At 58.0% G+C, this 15463-nt stretch overlaps 1 protein-coding gene across 5 annotated transcripts in view; it reads left to right on the forward strand.

The window, feature by feature from the left end:
* KCNIP2 (potassium voltage-gated channel interacting protein 2) overlaps positions 1 to 15463 on the forward strand; it is a 43712-nt gene that overhangs the window by 26093 nt on the left and 2156 nt on the right. For 2 of the 5 annotated variants that reach the window (XM_039709202.1, XM_039709198.1), the window contains exons 2-7: positions 13031 to 13155; positions 13540 to 13609; positions 13706 to 13776; positions 14288 to 14395; positions 14767 to 14871; positions 15127 to 15189. In XM_039709202.1, coding sequence (XP_039565136.1) covers positions 13031 to 13155; positions 13540 to 13609; positions 13706 to 13776; positions 14288 to 14395; positions 14767 to 14871; positions 15127 to 15189 — 542 coding nt within the window. Of the gene's footprint in view, positions 1 to 600; positions 1196 to 9844; positions 9897 to 11823; positions 11923 to 13030; positions 13156 to 13539; positions 13610 to 13705; positions 13777 to 14287; positions 14396 to 14766; positions 14872 to 15126; positions 15190 to 15463 lie in introns of those variants that run through there. The other 3 variants (XM_039709201.1, XM_039709203.1, XM_039709200.1) reach the window with 3 other exon arrangements.

A 15463-nucleotide genomic window follows, 5' to 3' on the forward strand; every position in this document is an offset into this window, starting at 1 on the left:
TGGTGCTGGAGTTAGGACTGCTCTTGCATCACGTGCCATATGGGAATTGTCTGCCTGGAGATGGGCAGTGCCAGTGGCGTCCCTGGGGGAAGCCACGGGGAAAACCCCAAGGAGTGCTGAGCCCTGGTGATAGCAGTGACTACAGGTACCTGGATCCCCAGTGATCCCTGTGGCTTGTGATCAAACAGCCAGGTAGGGGCTGGAATGCTGTTAGGAAAGAGCAGGGGAGCTAAATTTAGCCCTGTTGGCTGTGTGGATGTGTGCTCGAGGCACACAGATGCACACGTTCACCCTCTGTTTCCAGCTCCTGCGTGACCTTGGCTGGGTCCCTAGCTCCTGCTTCTCCTCCTCTCCTCATCTGGGGGTCTGGCAGTGTCTTGGGAATCCTGCATCACAGCCTCTGCTCCCAGCCTGTTCTCCCAGACCTGCTCCCCACCTTCCCTTGGTGTTCCCAGCAGAACAGGTGGACCCATCTGCCTGCTCAGAAGCGGGGCAGATGGAGTTGTTGCCCCAGACACTCTCCAGGAGGGAGATGTTGAGGTGTTTAGCCAGGTTCGTCCTCATGGGGCAGACACTTGTCTGGGGCACAGAGGACAAATCTGAGTCATTCCCATCCTGGATGTTTTGCCAGTGCCCAGAGTCCTGCTCCTCCCCGTGTCCCCCCCTGGGAACCGAGTGCCTTTTAATATCTGTGGCCCGTTTCCTTAGCAACTGCATTAAGCAAATCGATGGAGGTGGTGTCATTGGAATGGGAGGGCATGCCTTCTTTCCCCCTCCGACCCCCCCATCCCCGCCACCCCCCACGCCTCCCTCCACTTGGCCTCTCTCCACTCTCACTCACAGGCACGGCCCTGCCCTGCCTGGGCTCTCAGCCGTGGCTCCCTCAGCCTCCTGCCACAGCCCTGCGCTGACCCCCTGCTCGCCCAGGGCTGATGGCAGGTGCCCCTGAGTAGGGGGTGACAGCCGAGCCCCCAGCAGGGACAAGGCCCTGGTCCTGGGGATGCGTGGTCTGGCGGCTGAGGTGCTGGGGTGAGGGGCTCAAGGACTGTGGTAGGGAGGGCTGGGGGTGAGGGGCCATGAGACACCCCCGCCATGAACCTGGAAGGCCTTGAGATGATTGCAGTGCTGGTGGTCTTGGTCCTCTTCGTCAAGGTGCTGGAGCAATTTGGCCTCTTCGAGCCCGTGTCCTTGGAAGGTAACGGGTGTGGGCGGTGCTGTCACCTCCGGGGACATGAGGGGCAGGTGGTGGGTGTCCAGAGCTGCCCCCAAGGATGCTGCAAGGCTGCTGCATCCATGAGAGAGTCCTGGTGTCCGTTGGCTGCTTGTAGGGGTGTAGGATGCAAGGAGCAGAGTATCCTGCCTGTCCCAGCGGCTGGGGATGTAGGGAGGGGACCGGGCTGGCAAGGTGTCTGCTGTATGGTGGTGATTTTGATGTGTGCTGGGATGCTGGGGGCTGGGATTGTGTCTGACCATGTATTTGGGCACCAGGGTGTTTTCCAGCACCTCCACAGGAGCAAGGTGTTACCAGAGTCCATGGTCACCTCACCCTGCACATGAGGGGCTGGACCCAGCACCAGTCTGCAGAGCAGCCAGGCTCAGGCAGGATGGGTGCCCCCTGCTCCTGGCTCTCTCCAGGGCTCCCCGTGGCCCTTGGGCAGGGTGGGGGACACAGAGGGAGCCATCCAGCTACGGATGGGCTGTGCGAGGTGCTGAGTGCTGTGCACAGGACACACTTGGCAGAGTCTGGATCCGCTCGGGGGATTCTGCTTTGCTCATGGTGGGAGCGAGGTCGGGACTGTTTGGCTGGGTGTTTCCTGGACCCCCGGGGTGATGGTTGTGTGAAGGCTCCCCCCAGCCCAGCCCGTGCCTGCACACACCTCTCTGAAGGATGCTGCAGCCTGCCTGGCCCCTGGCACTGGGGCATGCACAGGGTGAGGAGGAGACAGACAGTTTCCCTGGGCCACGGGTGCCCTGAGATACTCTGCTGTGCTTCTCCAGCACTGGCTCCCGCATGGAGTGGGTGTAGTGGTGAATGCTCACCTCCACAAGCAGTGGAGCAGGCAGCACCCCGAGGCTGCACCTACAGGTTGGCTGTGCCTTGGGGGAGGGAGGGGAGATATGGGGGATCTCTCCCTCTGATCCTGTGAACCTGATCGCAGGACAGGAAAGATGGGTGGAAGTTTTCATCACTATTTAACTGCTTGCCAAGTCCCTGTGTTCCAGCAGCAGCAGTCCTAGGTGGATCATAGCAGGAGGGAAACTGAGGCGGGAGCTGACCTGTCAGACATCCTGCCTTGTGAGTGCCGAGGGAGGGCATGCTGACTGTGCCCAGGGTAGGTTCTCCCTCCCCACTTCTGCTGGTGATTTGGGGTGCCTCTCTCAGACCCTGCTTTCCCCCTTCCCAGTGCTTTTGCTTCCTGGTGCAGCTGCTCAAAGCTTTGGACCAAAATCAGTGCCACTGATTGCAGCTGTTCTGCAGCTCCCAGGTGCGGTGGAAAGAGCAGAGACAGAGCCCCCAGCACCTGCAGCAACCCTGCAGAGGGGCTCAGGACAAGGCAGGGGCCACTCCTGGCCTTGTGTGGCTGCCCTGTTTCCCAGGGCACACTCCGTGTGCATCTGTCCTGACTTTTCTCTAGCATGGGCCAGAGCAGGATGCTGGAGATGGGGTGTCCTGTGTCCAGCCTTGTCCCGGTCATCTGTCACCCCTCCAGAAGGAACAGGGGCATGCCTGTCCCCCTCCACCCACATTCCCATGCTGAGAAGCTGCAGTTCCCTCTGGCTGGAGATGCACCCCAGCTGTAAGTATGGGAATGAGATCCAGGTGCCCTGGATTGCCAGCAATTGCTCCCATTGCCTGAAGGTACCCAAAGGAGAGGAAAACAAGTTGCTTAAGGGGGAGGAAATTGGCTGAGGTTAAGTTGAGCCCTGGGCACTGTACAAGGAGTCCTGTGTGTGAGCGGCAGTGGTTTGGGATGGAGGTGAGGTGCTGTTGCATAGGTTGCTGCCCCTTTTGACTTGAGAGGCTGCAGGTAGGATTTTGCTCTCCAGGGAAGGTCCCAGGCAGTGTCTGGGGCTGGTAAATACTGTGTCCCCTCCAGGGGTTGTTTACAAGCCATGGCTCGGTCAACAGTGACAGCCCAGAGACCGCAAAGAGCCTGAAACCAAACACTAATGGCTCAGGTCTGCTAATGGACACAGGGCTCTGCCACCTGCTCCGGAGCCATCGATGGTGCCGGCGGTGCTTCCCCTGCTCTGGCTGCTGGCCCCTGCTCTCCCTGCCCCGTCCCTGCTGGTCCCCTGCCTGCAGCTGATTCTCTGTCCAGGTTGTGCTGTGCCACCACAGTGATGTGCTGGGAATGGAGCAGCTCCAGAGGGGACCAAGCCGACCCCTCTAAGTCTGGGGGAAGGGTTCAATGGGAGCATCTTGCAATGAGATCCTGGGGGAATTCCAGGCTTGCTGGGTTCCCAAACACAGCTGGATGAGGCCCTAAGGACCCCATCCTTCATTTGGAGCTGGCACTTCCCTGAAAAAGGGCTTGGACAGAAGTGCTGACTGTTTGCAACCCCTTGTCCTGTCTGCTTGGCACTGTACCCTCTGAGACCTTGCCGCAGCCTTGGTGGCATGGGCACAGCCACTGCCTGGCAGCAGCAATGGAGCATCCCTGTGACTGCACTGTGCTCCAGGATCTTCAAGGTGATCAATGCTGGAGCTGACGTTGTTTACTGGCTGGATAATCAATGATGGGTTGTGTCATCCCACCTCTGCCTGTGCCATCATGGCTGTCCCCAGCCCGTAACATCTCCTGGCAGACCCACGCCGGAGGCTCTCAGACCTCTGCTGACATCTCGCTTTGGCCAAGCGCTCAGGATGGGGCAGGTGGAGAGAAACGCTATCAATTTTGCCTCTTGAAGTGCAGCATCAATAATTCAGCGCAGAGCAATCGGTCCCGGCTGGGAGGAGGGAAAAGGCGGGAGAGCCACCCGCGTCGCCCAGCCACAGATTAATATTAAATGAAGTGGCAGATTGCTGTCGGCAGGATAATTGGTGCCCGCCCAGGGCTGTTCCTGCCTTGGCTGCTCAGAGTACGTGCTGGGGGGCAGGCAGGATTGGGGGTGTCTTGGAGAGACCCCAACATAGTGTGTGCTGGCCTCTGCCTTCCCTGGGGGCTGCTGCTGCTGTAGAGCTCAGGATATGGAGAGAGAGGCAGGGCTGTGAGAGTGCCAAACCCTTCTGGAATCTGGGGAGAAACAGGAGGGAGCAGCAGCATGCCTGGGTGCCACTGGCACCCTGAGAGGTGCCAGGCAGGAGGGTGGTGGCAGTGAGCAGTATGTTCCCCTCCTCATGGCTGGCTCAGGATGAGGGTCCCTCTGGAGAGGGGAGAAAGCGAGCATCCCCAAGGTGCTGGTGACAGCAAAGTCCTGTGCCAAGCCCTGATTCCTCCTGCTTTCCAGGAACCTCTTTGGCAGGAGTGCTGTGTCTTGGCTGCAGGGGAGGCTGGCCCGTTGGGGTGTGATGCTTTGGTCCCTGGGCTCAGGGTGTCATCCAGCCTGCTGGGTTTGACAGACCCCAGAGGCCAAGGTGAGCTTGCTGCAGGGCAGTAGATCTCGGAGCATCGAAATCTAGCCTGGGATAGCTGCAGGCACTCCAGGTTGAAGTTCGGGGTTCCCTGGGCTGGGCTGCACCAGACATTCCCCCATCTGCACTGGATTTAACCCTTGCCTTTCCATGGGCTTGCAGGTTTGTCAGCTGGCTCTAGGGCTGGGCAGGGTTGGCTCTCCCAGCAGCCCTGAGCTCCCCAAGGTCCACAGTACCTGTGGTGCACCCTGTGCCTCTGCTGCTGCCTGGTGACATGTCCTGCTCAGCCAGACCTAATTAGCTTGTTGAATCTCTTCTCCCTCCGGCCTTGTGTTAATCACTTTTCACATTGCTTCCTTCCCAATTCCCTCTGGCCTGATTTGCTCTTACTGTTGCCAATGTGTCTGGATAGGGGAGCAAAGAGATCCAGCTGAGCATGGGAAAGGGCCCCCACTCTGTCCCAGGATGGGCTCTGAGACAGCAGACGGAGGGGCAGGAGATCACTTGGCCACAGGGAGGTGAGAAAACCACAGGCTGGAGAAATAGCAAGAAATGTAGAGAGCAAAGGAGCCTATTAGGACTGCCCTTCTTTACAGTGCTGCTCTGTTGGTGGAGGGTGAAACCTTCAAGTCCAGTGGGAGAGGCTGTGACTCTCTAGCACAAGGTTGTGTTGGGCTGCAGAGTGCTGTGGGAGCTCATTGGGATGTCCTTCACCTCTCCCCTGTGAGGAGCAGGATTAGACCCCAGGACTGGGCACAGGTGGGAATAGAGGTGCCCTGGACTGGGCTCTAGGGAGTATGGAGTCCATGGTCCCTGGAGTGCTGTTATCAGGATGTCAGATGTGCCATCCAAGCTTGGCTACAGCATCCCCTCCCCTCCTGGGATACAGGGGAATGTCTCATTCCCCCATGGGTGCTGGGGCTTGTTGTACTGCTGGGGCAGGAGGTGGCCACACCAGAAGCAGCTGTTAGAGGGGAGATGCATGGACAGCTGAAAGCCACTTTGCAACACCACTGCTGCCAGGCTGGAGTCTCTCCTGCTGCCCTCAAAGCCCGATGCTGGGTGGGCTGTGGGGAGCACCACCCTGGCTGTCCCCTCCAGGCAGCACCCTGTGGGGCACGTTTGCACCCCGTGGAGCGCATTTCTCTCCAGCAGCAGGCAAGGTACCCAGGGCTGGCAGCCCCAGCCGTGGCTGTGACTGACTTGCTGGTGCAGAGATACAGAAGGAGAGGGAGGAGATGAGGGTTGCAGATGTCTCTGGAGGTGATCAGTGGACAAGGCTGAGCTCCAAGGCAGGGAACTTGTGCCATGCAAGGTGGGGACACTGCTGGGGGGAAGGTTTGGTGGTTTGTGATGGGGCTGAGGGGATTTCCTAGGCGGAGCTGCTCTCTGGATTGGTGACAGCAGTGTCCCAGTAGCGTGTGATGAACTCGAGGGTCCCAGCAGACTGCTCATCTCCAGGGCCACCACGAGCTGCTGTTGGGGTGGAAGTCAGCATGGCTGAGCCTCCTCCACCTCCATGCACCCACTGGTGCCCAATGTGCACCCCTTTGCAGGTTCCTGTGTAGTGCAGGGATGCCCAGCAGAAGAGCTGACCCCTAAGTCCCTTGGGCAGTTTCATGGGCTCTCCTCTGCAGCCTGGGTGCCCCAGGGGACCCCAGAGGGTGCCAGGGCTGGAAGAGGGAGGGCCAAGGCAGGTCTCTCCTCCCCTGCCCTCCCCTCTCCTGCGTTGCTGGGTCTGTTGCTGCCAGAGCAGCTGCTGGCTGGGGCTGTGTGTCTGGGGGATGGCGGCTGCTGAGGCACCCTGGGACCTGCAGGGGCTGCAAACGGTGGGCATCATCCTGCTGCTCTGCTCCAGCCTCAAGATACTCCATGCTCTGGGCATCATCGACCTGACCAGGGGAGGTGGGATGGGGACAGGGATGGGGATGGGGTTGCAAGGAGATGGGGATGTGGTGGTGGAGGTGCTCCTCCTATCCCAAGGGCTGCAGGGTGCTTAGGGGGGTTTCTGAAGGATTAGTGTGGTTTGGGGGGTTTTTGGGGGGTTGGGGGGGGGGCAGGGGGGGCATTGCAGTGTCTGGCAGCATTAGCGTGTAGGGAACTGGGGAAGTGAGGGTGTCTGGGTGTGATTCAGAGTGTTAAGCTATCGAATGGAAATATTTGTGGACATTGGAATGTGTGGTGTTTGTTGCAGGATGCTAGAAATTTAAGGTGTCTGGGAGCTTTAGGGTGGGGGATGTATGGGTCTTGAGGCACTGGGATGCAGTGGGGTGCTGGGGGATGGAGACTGTCTGGGCTGTTGGAGTCTCAGGGCAATGGGAGGCAGAGGCTGGGCTTTGTCAGATGATGGGGGAAAGCACTGAAGGTAACGGGCTGAAGAGATAACTGTGAACTGGGAGAAAAGAGCCATGAATGTGGGGTGCAGCACCATGCAGGGCAAGGCTTTCTCACTGCTACAGGAATTGGTGGCTATGGGGAAAACATGGGAAAAAGGTGAGAGCCCCTTTGCCCTCCTGTAGGGCTGTGCTGGGGTTGGGGAAGGAAGAGGATGCTCTGGATGTTGACTTCTTGGCTTGCCAAGTGGGTACTGAGGACTGGATGTGGCCAAAGAAGAGGACCCAAAATATGTCAGAGCAATGGATGCACGACCTGTTGGCTGTGCCTGGTGAGGGTGGGAGTGTAGGGAGCAGCGTGGTGCTGATGCTTTGTTTCCTTTGGCTTGACGGTGCCACAGACAGTCCCAGCTCAGACAAGGGCTGCCAGTAGACTTTGCTTGAATGTGTTTTGGAGTTGGTTTGCTTCCATTCCCTCTGCATCCTTGCTGGCACTGGGGATGCTGTGAAGTGAAGGGACTGCAGATCACATCCCCTTGGGTAGCCAGGTTTCAGAATGGGAGGTGTGTGGCCAGGAGCGATCAGAGGAGCAACTAGTAGTAGAGCAGAAAGAGGGGAGAAGAGGAGGGTGCTGTGCCCAGGAGGTGCTTTCAACCTCCTTTTGATGGAGATGTTCCTGAGCTGCCTGAGATTGGCTGGGGTGTGGCTGAAGCACATCCTCTTTTTGTCCCTGTGCCCCACTGTGGAGGGCATGGATGGCATCTGGGTACTGGACATGCAGAGCCCTAGGTCTCTTGTGGAACACACTGCTTGTAGCCAAGAGGAGCTGCTGCTCTGCTGGGGCATTTTTTTTTGGGTAGCTCCTCTGGCACCTTGGATGTGCTGGTTCCTGCTGCCAGAGGAGGTGCTGAGGGGGGCAGGATGTGTCCCTGTGTGTGGGTTTTCAGCAGGGTGATGCATATGGCTGTCCCAGTCCTGCAGCTTTGTCTGCTCCATTTGGGGAGCCCCTGAACTCCACTCTCTCTTGGGATGTGTATCCTCTCCCATTCAATGCTCACAATATTTTGTACATGGTGTGGTCTGAAGAAATTATTATTCTGCAGCATCTCCTTTGGGCACAGCCAGGCTCTCTGGGAGCACTGTCACAGGCTGGGGGTGGGAATGGGGACAGCAGTGCTGCGAGCCCCACTTGACTCTGTGGACTGCTCTGGCCCATGGCCAGTACCCCCCTGGGGACTGCTCAGCACAAGGGTTGTGCAGCTGTTTCTCCCTCAGGCACCAGGGAATACCCTGGTCCTGAGCCTTTGCTGTCCACAAACTGCAGCTTGTTTGGCAGCTTTGCTGCTCCCAACTCTGTCCCACCCTCAGGACAGGGACTCTTTGGCCCTGGGAGATGCCAGCTGTGATTTCATTCCTCTGATGGATGACTGTCTGGCACCTTTGCTCTGCTTGGCTCTGCATTGCTGACTGATGAGGGTCATTTGCAGAGCTGCTGTTGGTGGGACACATCCTGACCTCCCCAGGGTGGCTGGGGAGACTCACTCTTCCTCCTGCTGAGCATCACTGCAGACCCCAGAGAGCTGTGGTTGGTGGCACTGCCTGAGCTGGGCACTTCCCTGAGTGGCTGAGCCCTGCACAGGGATGATTGTCAGCCACAGGTTTTAGGGGCAGCTGGGTTCAGATCAGCCTTGGCATTCCAGCTCCTCCTGACACAGCTGACCCAGTGCTGCCCCGCGGGGCCAAGCAGGGGCTGTGATGCTGCATGACTGGTGGGCTGCTGGTGCTCTGCTCCCCTCCTGCAATGTGCTGTGTCCTGGAGCTGGGGACACTGGGGAGGTCTTGTTGTGGGATGCACGTTTTCCACCCATCGTGATCATGCATTTATTGACAGGTTACTGAGGGAGATGGGGGAGTTTTGGCACTGCCTGTTGGTTTGTTATTGAGGGTGTATTCTTGCAGGAGGGCGCCATGGAAGGGGTGGATTGGTCTCCCCATCCAGCTGTCACTGGAAGGGCACTGGTGGCTGTGGCTCTGTGGGAGGACAGGGACATTGTTATGCACCTGACTGACTCTGTCTCCTGATTTTCCTCTGAGGAGACCATGGAGCAGCCCAGGCTTGGGTCCTGCGTGGGAAGGGGGTGTCAGCCCAGCAGTGGGTAACCCTCAGTATGGTGGCATTGGCTGGATCCAGCCTCCAAGTACACATCAGCTGCTGGTGGCTCGATACAAAGTGGTCCATGGCCATCCTGATGGCAATCATTGCTGGGGGCAGGGAACTACCCACTGTAGGTCCCTTCAGAGCCAGCCTTTGGGATTCAGCTTAACTGTGTGTAGAGGTGGAGATGGGAAATCCCTTTCCCTTCTGCTGCTACTCAAGGATAGAGTCTCAGCTTGTATGTGTTTGTGTATTTTGAAGTCGCCGAGCTGCAGAGCGATGCATGGGAAGCGACAAGGCACCTAACCCGCCGCAGATGAAGCACCGCCAGCCCTCTGCTCTGTGCCGCCGCTGGATGGCCCCTGCGGGAGGGTGCACAGCAGGGCGGCATCTGGGGAAGGAGCTGTCGCTGGCAGGGACAGGGCTCCGTGCTGCAATGTCCCTTGTGGCCAGAGTGGCAGCATATGGCTGGGCTCTGCTCCTCGTCTTTGGGCAGAGCTGATCCCAGCAAGGAGGAGCTCCCAGACTTGCTTGTGGTTTGGATGCTGGGGACAGAAAGAGGGCGGTGTGTCCTACTCAGCAGAGCCCTTGTGTTCACTAAAGCCAGGACAGCAAAATCCCAGTCCTGGTCATCCCTCTCCTGTTGTTAAGCTGCATGTGCTGAATGTGCTCCCCCCTTGCCCTGGGGACCCTGGAACTGGGCCCCCTTTGGTTTCCTCCTTGAGAAAACACCCATGTTCTTTATTTTTTTTCTTTTTCCTTCTTTATAACAAACTAAAGTGTAACTTGCACCCGACCTGACCTACTGCACGTGCCTATACCTGCTGCCCCTGTGAGTCCAACCACAGTTTACTCTCTGTTGCATCTCTCTCGCTGTGTGGTTTCCCCCCTGCCCTGCTCCCTCCCGGGTGCATCACCCTGCCATTGGGTGTTGCTCTGCCCACCCTGTCCCTCCCCTCTCAGCAAAGGGGATACTTCTGCCTGTCAGGTCTGTTTCCACAGCTCAGCTCTGCTGGAGGGACCTGGCCCCAGAGCATCCTTGGAAGGCTGAAAGGTGCAATTTCCCTTTCCCTCTGCAAATTAAGGCCCTGGAAGGGTAGCTGGGACAAAATCATGGTTTATGTACAACTGATGCCCGCTTCTAGGAAAAAAAAGTCCTCTTTCCTCACCTGCCTGTAAACCCTGGAGCAGACAGAAGCCAGGTTGTGCTGTTCTGCCAGTGCCAAGATCCTGGTCCCCACCCTTGCTCCTGTCACCCCCTGATAAATGCCAGGGGATGTGTTTGTTCATCCCTATAGGTTTGCAGCTCATTGTCACTCTGCTGGGGATGCCACATCCCTGGGGAGAATTTGCCCTCTTTGAATGGCTTTTTGTGATGTCCTGCTGGATCCATGACCTCCTGGAGCTATTCTCCATCCCCTAGAATGATGGAGCTGCCTTGGTGTGAGCTCAGAGGGTGCCAGGTCCTGCCTGTGAGCACTTTGGGGCCAACCTGCCTAGAAGTGGCTTCTGGATGCAGACCTATGTCTCTGTCTTGGAGCTGCCAAGACCATGCAACACCATTTTCCTGGCATCTTGCACTCAGCTTAGTCCCAAAAGGCTGAGAAAGGACTTCTCTGGCAGCTATTTGCTAGTCCCCTAGAGAAAGAACCCCAAAACCAGGTCTCAGGATGCAGAGGCATTATGACCTGCTGCTTGCAGATGTACAGGATTCTTGGAGCAAACACAGTGACAAACAAACCAGAGCCCCAAAGGGACTTTGCACCTTTTGTCCCATTTGTCCCCATGCTGGTGTCTGCCTCCCCTCGGAGGCTGGAGCCCAGCATGGCCTTCATCCCCTCCTCCTCCTCCTCCTTTCCCCACCTGCAGCATCAGTCCTGTGCTGAGTTTGCTGGCTTGAGGCACTGTGGCAAGGGAGGGAGGGGGTCTGCAGCCATGGGGCAACACCAGCTGGGAGAGATGGGGCTGAGTGAAACCACTGGGGTCCAAATGGGGGAACTGAGGGTGGCAGTGGGGTCAGTACAGACAGGGGACCTACTATTAATGCAGAGTGACTTGGATGCAGTGGCCGTGGGCCAGGCTGGTGTGGGGAGTCCCTCACCCAGCCCTGTAGCCTGGCCAAGGCAAAGCCCCGTTCCCCTTCTGGCTGTCTCAGAGCAGGTCCCTGGGCTCGGGTCCCAGTGCTGCACTGGGGTGGGGGTGCATGCTGCAGTCTGGGCTGCATGGGGGGTCTGGTGCATGCTTTGCCTTCAGCCCTTGGGTGCCAGCAGGATCAAACCCAGCCCGAGCTTAGGGAGTATGCAGTGCTCTGGCTCTACCACAGCCTGTTTCTTGGGCTTCATTCTACCTTGCCTCCCTGCAGAGCCCCTCGAGAGGGTCCCCAGGCAGCAGGTAATTGTCCTCAAGGCTAAAGGACAGAGTCTGGCCCTGCCGTTTCCTGACTCTCTGGACTCCTGGGAGTCTCCAGTGCACCCTGGTATGATGGGGGTGTAAAGAGGCACTGGGTGTGGGTAACCTAGCAGGGTTGTCCTCATCCTTCCCAAGGATGGATACTCCAGTGCTGGGTTTGTCCTGGCATTGAGCAGGAAGGTTGACCAGAGCCTGGGCTGGGTTTTGCCTTCCTGCTCCTCCAGCCTCACGCTGCATGTGCTGCCTCTGCTCAGATCACCCCGCGCCGGGTGCCCAGCCCTGCTGCCCGTCGGGACCGGGGGCTGATGCTGTGTTAATTCTTCTGCTTGGTGACTCCTTCTTTCTTCCAGGCAACCCGCCAGTCCAAACTAAAAAAGCGCTGAAGCAGCGATTCCTCAAACTGCTGCCCTGCTGCCGGCCCAAATCCATCCCCTCGCTCAGTGAAAGCAAGTGCTTCTTCTTGCCTTTGTGTGTGTTTGTCCCGGCGGTGCTGCTGCCTGCTCTCCGCCCTGGCCCTGCCTGCGGGAAGGGGACGCCTCCACCTCTCCCCTGCCCTGGCTGTCAGGATCAGCCCTGCCCTGGAGGGGTCCGATCCCATGGGCTCTGCACCTACCTCTGTTGTTACCTGCTCACAGGCTGGTTTTCTCCCTCTTCATCTCCCTGGAGCAGCTCCCACGGGATGCACAGCGGCAAGGACCGCTTGGGAGCTGGCTCAGGCAGCAGGGCCCTCCCGGCACTGGTCCAAGGGGTGGGGAGTTGTTTCTCTGAGCTGAGGGTCGGTTTGGAGGTGGAGGTGTGATGGGGTGACGAGAGAGGCTGAGTGAGTGTGGAGTCCCTTAACCCCTGTACTGGGTGTGCTTGGTTCCTTGGTGAGTCCAAGCCCCCGGTCAGGATCTCTCCCAGCTCCACGGTGCAAGCCAATCCCCCCTGGGAACAGGTGAGTATGAGGGGCAGGGTCTGAGCCATCCCATGAAGAGGGAGTACCTGCTGTGTGCTCCCCTTGGCTGAGTGGGGTCTAGGGATGCTGGTGCTGCAGGCAGGGGTTGTGCAGCTTGGCAGGTGGTGGAGAGAAGCCGTCAAGGAAGGTGGGAGCACAGTGGGTAGAAAAGAATCTGGAAAGGCTGAGGGGGGGTGGTGTTTGGGGCTGGGGGTTCTGAGGGGCAACTCTCCTACTGGATGTGAGCCCTGGTGCTGCAGGACATCAAGGGTCTAAACTCCACAGGGCAGGTGCCTGTGCTGGTGGGAGGAGAAGGGCAGGCATGGAGGGTTTCAGCACTGGGGGGTTTTCACACTTCTTTTGTGCCCATCCTGGGCTGTACTGGAGGGGGGTTGTTGCCCACTGTCAGTCCCTGGTCTGCAGCCAGGGTGTCTACGAGTGTCCTCTTCTGGCATAGACCCAGCTCTGGCTGAGCAGAGCACCCCAAAAATGTGTCAACATGGGCAGGTGTGAGAGGACAGCGTGTGCTGTGCAAGGTGCCTCTCTGCCCCCTGGCATGACAAGAGAGGGCAGGACAGTGCTGGCCTCAGCCACCCTCTCTTCCCCTGGGTTCCTTGCAGACAGTGTTGAGGATGAGTTTGAGCTCTCCACCGTCTGCCACCGCCCCGAGGGGCTGGAGCAGCTCCAGGAACAGACCAAGTTCACCCGCAAAGAGCTGCAGGTCCTGTACCGAGGCTTCAAGAATGTGAGTACTCCTTGACCAGCTTTGATAGCCCCCACCTCTGCTGCCATGTCCACCTCGGGGTACTGCTTTGTTTGTGAAAGTTTTTGGGGTTGAAGTTCATATAAGGCTACAGCCTGATCTTACCTCCAGGGAGCTCAGTGGGGAGACCTGATCCTGTGCTCTGTTTCCTTGGGTGCAGAGAGCCTCCTTCCTGGGTGCCTGGGATTCAGAGCCCCTCCAGTGAGGGGTGCAGCCCAAAAAGCCAGGGAGATGCTCTAAGCAGCTTTTCTAGCCACCCCACCAGGTGCACAGGGCTGGAGGGCAAGGCAAGGCACCCACAGGTTTTTAGGAGGTGCTCAGCCCTTTTTGCAACATGGCAGTGATGCTGTGACCTTGTCCTGGCAGGAGTGCCCAAGTGGCATTGTCAACGAAGAAAACTTCAAGCAGATCTATTCACAGTTCTTCCCTCAAGGAGGTGAGTGCCCATCCCCATCCCTGTCCCCATAGACATGGGTGCCTCTGCAGGGCAGAGGGTCACACAGCACCCCTCATGCTGTCTCTCTCCCTGCAGACTCCAGCACCTATGCCACCTTCCTCTTCAATGCCTTCGACACCGACCACGATGGCTCCGTCAGCTTTGAGGTGAGCTGTGGCCAAGGAGGGGGTGATGGGGTGCAGCAGGGCAAGGAGAGCACAGCCCTCCAGGGACCATGGACTGGGACCAGCAGTGTTGTTGTTGAAGATGGACGAAGAGTTGGCAGGCCTAGTGGGGTTTATTAAATTCCCTAAGGCAACAGAAGACTAATGAAAAGCAAAAAAAAGGGGCTTTCTGTATCTTCTGGGTAGGGTTGTATAGGGACCCAGACTGACAGACACAGCCATGGCTAGGTCTTGTTCAGGCTTTGGCTGAACACATTGTCCTCTTGGTTGCTGTGACCCAAGGGAGTAGTGTGGGAAATGTACAGAGTTAAACAACTTTTGTCCCCCAACTCTTTCTGCTACCCAACATTTTGCCTTGTTAGCCCAGCCGCAGAGCATATCAGCTTTGGGGCCGAGTTCCTCTCTGCAGGAGAATCAAGCAGGGCTGTACCCTGTGTCTCTGAGGCTCTTTGTGGCTGTAACTCCTGTCTGCCTGCCTTGTCCATCCTTTCAGGACTTTGTGTCTGGGCTGTCCACCATCCTGCGGGGCACCATTGATGATCGCCTGAACTGGGCCTTCAACCTCTATGACCTGAACAAAGATGGCTGCATCACCAAAGAGGTGGGATGGGGGCTCCAGACTGGTCCCTGGGGCTAGCACAAATCTGCATCTGGCAGGGTCAAGGGCAGAACTCGGCTAAGCTCTGAAGGAGAGCCCAGGGGATCAATATTTAACTGAGCTCAGCTTTGCAAATGTCCCTCCTGGCCTCCTGGCACTGGTGTGCCTCTGGGATGGAAGGTGGATGAGTGGTGTGCAGCTTTGGGGCTCCATTGCACATGCACACATGGCCCCACACTGTGCACAGAGCCAGCAGAAACACATTTGAGCACCCCACAGGTCCTTCAGGAGCATCAAGAAAAAGGTGTGGGTGGGGGACCAGGCAGAAGCAGAGCCCCATGTTGAGACTGCAACCCTGCTCCCCTTCCCATCAGGAAATGCTGGACATCATGAAGTCCATCTACGACATGATGGGCAAATACACCTACCCGGCCATGCGGGAGGAAGCACCCCGGGAGCACGTGGAGAACTTCTTCCAGGTGAGCTGAGTACATCCTCAGGAAGCATGAGCACATGGGGAAGCAGAGCTCCAGCACAGAGCTGCAGTGGGTGCAGCAGAAAACACCCCACTCTGGGGATGAAGCAGGGCTGTGCTGGTCCTGTTGGTGCTTGGGCATGTCTGGGGCCAGGGGTGCACTGAGTCCAGCCCCTGTGGGAGTTGGGAAGGGGGTACCAGGTTCTTCCTAGGGCTGGGGCTGTCCCTGCTATTCTCCCTGTTCTGTGCTTGTCTGCAGAAAATGGACCGGAATAAGGATGGTGTGGTGACAATTGAGGAGTTCCTGGAGTCCTGCCAGAAGGTAAAGTCACCAGCAGCTCTTCTCTGAGCTAGGTCACCACCCCCTTCCTTGGGGACCTTTGCCCCTCTTGCTTCCTTCCTGTAGAGAGGAGTGAAGCCAGGGCTCCCAGGGGCAAGGCTGGAGCTCTGCTTTGGGAGCTGTACCCATGCCAGCATCCTTGTACAGATGAGGAGAGCCATGGATCCCAGTAGGGCTTAGAAACTGCCTGTGATCCCTGGGGCTCTTGTCCCATGTGCCAGAGTTGCCATGAGGGTAAAGCCAGGTTTGGGGGAGC

Source organism: Passer montanus, unplaced genomic scaffold, assembly GCF_014805655.1.
Source record: "Passer montanus isolate IOZ18808 unplaced genomic scaffold, ASM1480565v1 scaffold21, whole genome shotgun sequence".
Classification (NCBI taxonomy): Eukaryota; Metazoa; Chordata; class Aves; order Passeriformes; family Passeridae; genus Passer; species Passer montanus.